General features: G+C 34.8%; 3 protein-coding genes across 4 annotated transcripts; 2 read left to right on the top strand and 1 right to left on the bottom strand.

The window, feature by feature from the left end:
- Nucleotides 1–110: 110 nt before the first annotated feature.
- On the bottom strand, nt 111–2,381 carry Nup44a (nuclear pore complex protein Nup44A). Its single transcript, XM_076427176.1, has 5 exons — nt 1,996–2,381; nt 1,718–1,874; nt 1,121–1,382; nt 814–1,044; nt 111–734 (listed from the first exon to the last, which is right to left on the bottom strand). Exons 1-5 carry the CDS (start codon nt 2,104–2,106, stop codon nt 395–397), a joined length of 1,101 nt encoding a protein of 366 aa, XP_076283291.1. The 5' UTR covers nt 2,107–2,381; the 3' UTR covers nt 111–394.
- A 722-nt stretch (nt 2,382–3,103) lies between these two features.
- On the top strand, nt 3,104–3,368 carry LOC143210386 (dolichyl-diphosphooligosaccharide--protein glycosyltransferase subunit 4-like). Its single transcript, XM_076427196.1, has one exon. The coding sequence runs from the start codon at nt 3,104–3,106 to the stop codon at nt 3,206–3,208; it is 105 nt and encodes a 34-aa protein (XP_076283311.1). The 3' UTR covers nt 3,209–3,368.
- A 305-nt stretch (nt 3,369–3,673) lies between these two features.
- LOC143210373 (protein PRRC1-like) lies at nt 3,674–6,250 on the top strand. Of its 2 annotated transcripts, none has more exons than XM_076427175.1 (5): nt 3,674–3,868; nt 4,147–4,581; nt 5,248–5,350; nt 5,422–5,776; nt 5,853–6,250. In XM_076427175.1, exons 1-5 carry the CDS (start codon nt 3,778–3,780, stop codon nt 5,964–5,966), a joined length of 1,098 nt encoding a protein of 365 aa, XP_076283290.1. In that variant the 5' UTR covers nt 3,674–3,777; the 3' UTR covers nt 5,967–6,250. The 2 variants fall into 2 exon arrangements, with proteins under 2 accessions (XP_076283290.1, XP_076283289.1); XM_076427174.1 differs by having other exon boundaries at nt 3,675–3,868; nt 4,147–4,593.
- Nucleotides 6,251–6,312: the final 62 nt, after the last annotated feature.

Below are 6,312 nucleotides of genomic sequence, written 5' to 3'. Positions count from 1 at the left end.
ACAAAATATTATGCACTTTTAATTAATCCTCTCAAAACATTCCTTTCCAAAAGCATCTGATACTTCTCAAGAGAAAAATGGATTAACGGTACGTATGTTGCTTCATCAAAAATCGTTAAAAAATTTTATTACAAATATATACAATTTACACCTACATTACTTAACGAAAAGATATAAATCAATAGGAGAGTGCGTTACTACAAACTGATAATAGATATAAACCGGCTTAGTGCTATTTGAAATAGAAACATAAATTTGTTACAAAATAAGAACAATCACTATCTTTATTATATAAATATAAATTCAATAGTCTTCATAGAAACGATGTACAGTTGTATGAAATAATAAAGAGCGTTAAGCCATTAAATTGTCGTAAAAAAGAAATCATTCCGTTTTAATGCCAAGGTACTTGATTTGGATGACTGATGGAACCCAATTTGTAGTACCTTGTTGTTGAAGGTGTTTGTTGCGTTCCTGCTGAGTGATTCGGTGGCGTTGCTGCTGTAGGGGTTTCAGCGCTCTGAGCAGAAGTACCGTCACCTTTCAAGACGGCGACACACTTCCAGTTATTAATATAATTGTCCTTCCACAACCGAACGCAACCATCGTCTCCTGAACTTGCCAAAATAGTTCCCATAATATTCCAACATACACGCCATACGGTAAAATCGTGGTCGAAAAATTGTGCTGCCGTTGTGATTTCGAAGCGTGGTGCCCCGCTTTGTACACCCTCCCTATATAAAAAATAATTTCTTACAGTTTCAGTATTATTCAATATTTACTAGAGGTGTGCAAGTGTTTACTTATACTTACAGTAAAGGCTTCAACGTAATTATTCGCACATCTTTCGTGGCAATAGCTAACGTATGAAAACTTCTACCTAAATTTGGAGCAAACGCGATATCATGAACAGGGTCAAGTATGGATAACGTTTCAGTTTTCGCCCATCTTCTACTACCCTCAGAATATTCATATATGAAAACTTTTCCTCCGGACGATGGATTTGCATCGTCGCTTCCAACTGCTATCATTGGAGGATGTAACCTAGTATGCACATCAACTAATAATAATCTGGAGAACTACAAAATATGATTTCAATGAAACTTCGCCAATCTTTTACCTCGACAAAGATGGATTCCACGAGAGGCAACTACATTGAAGTTTACAGCTAATGTCGTGTTGAAGGGTCCACTGACTCAAGTTCATTACATCAGGCGCTTCGTATATTCTGATTACTCCATCTTCGCTACAAGTAGCTAATAACAGGCCGAGGGATTTAGGTGCAAACTTCACGTCTGTAACCGACTTTCTGGAATCCACTAGGTTTGTCCTCCTGACCCAATGCCTCATGCCACGTTCTCCTGGGCCCGATCCTTCCCCAACTATTAACAACCCGTACAGTTAGAAAAAAATTAATTGCAACACAGCAAATCGACACATTGAAATTTTTCTTCTTCTGTTTAGAACACATCGTCGCTTTATTTCTTATTAGCATGTTAACCTTCAGTTACTCACACTCCATATTTTCTACATAAAATTATTAAATTATTCAATAAAATGAGTACTTCAATGCAAAATGGATATTTGCTAGTATACACGGTACTTCTGTTTATGCTAGGAACGCTAAATCTAATGTTTCGAGATTATAAGTACCATATGCAAGTAATTAAAAGTTAAAAACACTCTATGAAGCATTTACGATGAAATAAAGCTATACCTATTTCCTCCCACACTGCAGCTGTCCTGTCGAAAGAACATGTTGCGAGTACTTGACCAAACTCTGGATGCGCCCAAGTAACTTTCCATACAGAGCCACTATGGGCTTTCCAAGACGCGGTCAGACGCCAATTTCCAAGTTCGTCTTCATCCCATACCTATGTAAATTCGACAATCTTCACACATGACTACAACAACAAATCTACGTAGTATGATACATACAAATATATTTAAAAATCTACAGAATAAACGTACATGCATCAACTATAAACTTCTTACTTTCACGAATTGATCACTGGAGCACGTTGCCATTCGTTGCCCGTAAAAATCGTAAGCAATATCATGAATCAAGTCCTTGTGCTCGGCGTCGATGCTGTGTGCTTCGAACATTTTTAGTTTGTTTAAATTGTACTATAGAAAAGGAAGACCGCCGTCACTAGTACGGAAAGTTTAGAACACCGTAGAGGTTAACAGATAACGCTGAAAAATTGTGTTGCGTATTTACATATGAATATCAAAGTTGTACTGTTAAAAAATGTCTTTTTTACAATGTAGCGTACAAATCAAATATCACCGTTTTGAAACACTTTGCGTAATAATTTCACAGAATTTGTATACATTTAGAAATGGAGGGAAAACGCTGTAAGAACTACGCAGCGTTGAAAAAACACCCATCGAATAATATAGGGACATCTGTCTGTTGTATAATCTAATTGGTTGATATTATCATTGTGGCCAATCACAAAATTACGTGTGTCCAACAACCACCAACAACCAATCAGGCCTGCGCTTCTTCTAGGGGTAATTCTTACGAACATTCTTCATTTCTACTGATTTCTACAAGTAAAACATTTATTTAGAATTAGACGACAAAGCTACTCTGCTACTGTATATATTTATAAATGATTTACAATGATTTATAAAGTAAAAAAGTTTAGCAGAACAAAATCATTTCTAAATATTTTTTTAGTTACATTTCATTTTCACCAAAACACCAAATTATGTATCACGATTTAAAATTTTTAGAATAAAATGATATATATTCCTTTTAAATAATATATTTCAAAGAGTCATACATCTACTATAGTTCCTAAATATTTTTTATTTGATTATAATTCTATTTGGCGGGAGCGAAGTTTCTAAAAATTTCTGCTACTGGCGAAGCGATTTCGTGACAGATTGTCATTCGGCTTCTATACAGAACGTGTCAGAGCACGTATTTCTTTTGATAATTTGTGCAGTATACTGTGAAATTGTCTGTAAAGGTAATTATTTCGTATTCTTTATTGGTTTATTCAAAATATACTTCGAACTGTTCATTTATTCTCGAATTTTCTATTCTCGAGCGAGTAACACGAACTGCTAGGTTATTTCTATAACATTTTAGATGATCACAGACGTGCAACTGGCTGTTTTCTGCAATCTCCTCGGCGCAACATTATTTTGTTTGGTGTTCCTCTTCCATTACATAAACGCAAATTATTCGAAATGAAGAAACAACATATTTTCAATATAACCCTAACCACGTCATCAGGTGTTTTCACATGTACAGATGGAGTTGCGAATCTATGTGTTGTATTTGAAGTTGAATGATGGTGTGCATCAGCTAAATGGATTTTCATTTTATAAATACATTCTGCACTAAATAAAAATAGTCTTATTTCTTTATTTCCCTTTATATTATACAATTACAAAAATTCATACTATAAAAGAATATTGTCAACTAGATATTGGTATAAAAATATACAACGTTTATAATATCGTTATCATAATACCTATTACATTTTAAATAATATTATTTCCTCTTTACCAATTGGGAAGAAAACGAAAAATAATTTTGTAAATACTGTAAATAATAAAGCCCATCTACGTGTCACTATTGCTTCCTACCTTCAGACAATGCCATACGTCACGAAGTTAGCTTACGTCGAGGTACCTAATATGTATGTATATATATATATATATATATACAGTCGTTTGCATTCACATAATTGCATATAGAAAATTTACAATATAGCTTTTGGATTTCTTGCGTACAAAATTTCGATAAGTTAGCCAGCAATGACCGACGATTCCAATGGGGAATCCACGTTCGAATTTGTTGAACGAAAGACCGACGAGTCTTCTGCGTCTGGAGATATCGTGAAAACAGGTAAAGCTGGAATGCAAAACATAAACACTTGCGTATCTGTCAAATACTTTGGTGTAGAAAATGTCCGTGTGTGCATTTTGCATTAACAATTCATCGAAATTTCGCGCACCAGAAAAAAATCGACGATTACATTCGAATTATCGCAATGTTGAAAAACATACAGGATGCAAAGAATCTAACAAGAAATAAATTCGGAAACATATTCTGTGTATTCGAAAAATGAATTTGTTGAAAATATTCAAATTTGTCATTGCGAAGATTAACACCATAATTTTCAGATTCCTTCAGCAGCTTATCGTCATCCACATCTTTGTTGATGCCAATAAGCATATCGGCTTCTACAGGAAATTTATTATCAAACGTAGCGCCGCCTAGTGCTTTGCCAAGCTTTATTTCGAATTCTGGAACAACGCTATCGGAGAACCTTATACAAATTAAACAAGAACCTTCTAAATCAGTTTTAAATGCTCCAGCTAAGCTTTCGCAGCAGGAAAATCAAGAAGCAACTACAATTCCTATCGTAACTCCGCCACAGCAAAATGTACAAAATTCACCGCAAACAGAGAGCCCGTTACAAGATTTAGGAACGATTGGCGGTGGTCTATTCTCCTGGGTTAAAGAGACAGTAGCGAACAGCAATGTTCTAAGCAAAGTTGCGGAGAAAGCAAAGAACAGCGTTAACACTATGATCACAACATTAGATCCCCAGATGCGTGAGTTCATTTGTAAGTAAGAATGTTACTAATCTGTCATGCAAGTAAAAAACATCTAAATTTCATAGCATAGACTTGTTAAAACTACTAACACTTTGCATGTGGAATTTCGACTTTGAATGCGTGTCAGTATCTATATAATTATGTTATTGCATCATAACCAATGGGATGTATATATACGCCATGTTATTTTTGGACAAACTGCTAGCCAAACCTAATTCAGTGAACTGTACTGTACTGTATCTGAACTGTCAATTAAGATACGGAAAGTTGACAACATTTTTTTACAATAAATATCATTTTTCGTTTTATTTAGAAACTCACTCGAACTGTGTTTCCTGGTGTACTTGCTCATACAGTACAGTTACACGTATAAAAACTAAGTTTCTGTGCAAAAGTGAAAACGAATCAATTTTGTAATTTGTTGTGTAAATGTAGGCAATAACGATATAATCTTGTGACACAAATGAGAGTACGTGTGAAATCATTCTGTAGCAAAGCTTTCGTTAAAATTATCATTACTACTTTGAAGATAGAAGCTTGAGGAAGTGAACGCACACTGTTGTACTATTTGTGTATGAATGTAAACAATTTCTTAGTGGTTGTGCAATATGTTAGTTAATGCACAATCATACATGCGGGCCCTGTTCAAAATATACATTTCAGATTCCGGCGGTGATGTAGAGATCATAGTTGCTTCTGACAAAGATGTGAAGATCAGTTCTGTGCGTCAAGCTTTTCAGACAGTGTTCGGGAAGGCAACAGTTACGTGAGTAATAAATATTTAAAAAATATTTGTTAGAAGTATCACAACTGATAAAATGATTGGCCAATTTTTAGAGGTGTTGCAGTTGAAAGTTCAAACATCGCCGCACAACCGGTTGGTTTTGCAGCTGGTGTGAAAGGAGCGGAAACAAAAATTAATTCCGCGCGAAACATTCCGTCCATTCCGAAAGACATACCAATAGTTGCTGTGGAAAACTTTTTACTAGAAGTTGGCGAAGATAAATGGTTCGATTTAGGAGTAGTACTGCTTGACGATCCTAAGCGTAACGTGAAATTTCATACGTTCACGCAAATGACACCAGTACCGACTGAAATGGTAACAATGGCACAAAAAGCCACGCCTGCAGATTATCCTTCAGAATCTGGACTAGCAGTTACCATCGATAGTTTGATAGCAAATGATCTACGGGTTTGTTCGACAATTTTACGGAAAGATATCAAATTCAGCTTATACTTGTCATAATATAAATGTTTCTTTTTTAAAGGTTTCTCATAACGAATGGCATCACGTCATTACCGGTGTCGCTAAACGGGACATTATACTTTTAGCAGCTCAATCGCTGGCTGGAATATACAAGAATGCAATTGACCCTGTGTAAATTTTTTGCACGAAATTGATCGTTGTCGTGCGTTTTGTAAATAAAATTTCTCTAATTTATAAGATCTTCAAATAAATATACCAGGGTTCATTTCTTAGGTGTATAATTCTAACGATTTTGATATATTGTTTAAATCGAGATCCTAACTCTGTTTCAACGACGTATATTTACTAAATAACTAATCATAAATCAAAGTGTATTTTAATTATGTCTTGTAACGTGTACAAAAACTCCATGAAATTAAGAAAACGAAATATATTCGCAGATAAATTTGGTATATTGAACGTGTTCAATTATTTAACTGTAGTGTCAATATTATACACTGTATGTTTCAAGTATCTTGTAG

Source organism: Lasioglossum baleicum, chromosome 7 (assembly GCF_051020765.1).
Source record: "Lasioglossum baleicum chromosome 7, iyLasBale1, whole genome shotgun sequence".
Classification (NCBI taxonomy): Eukaryota; Metazoa; Arthropoda; class Insecta; order Hymenoptera; family Halictidae; genus Lasioglossum; species Lasioglossum baleicum.
This window is presented reverse-complemented; position numbering and strand designations above follow the sequence as displayed.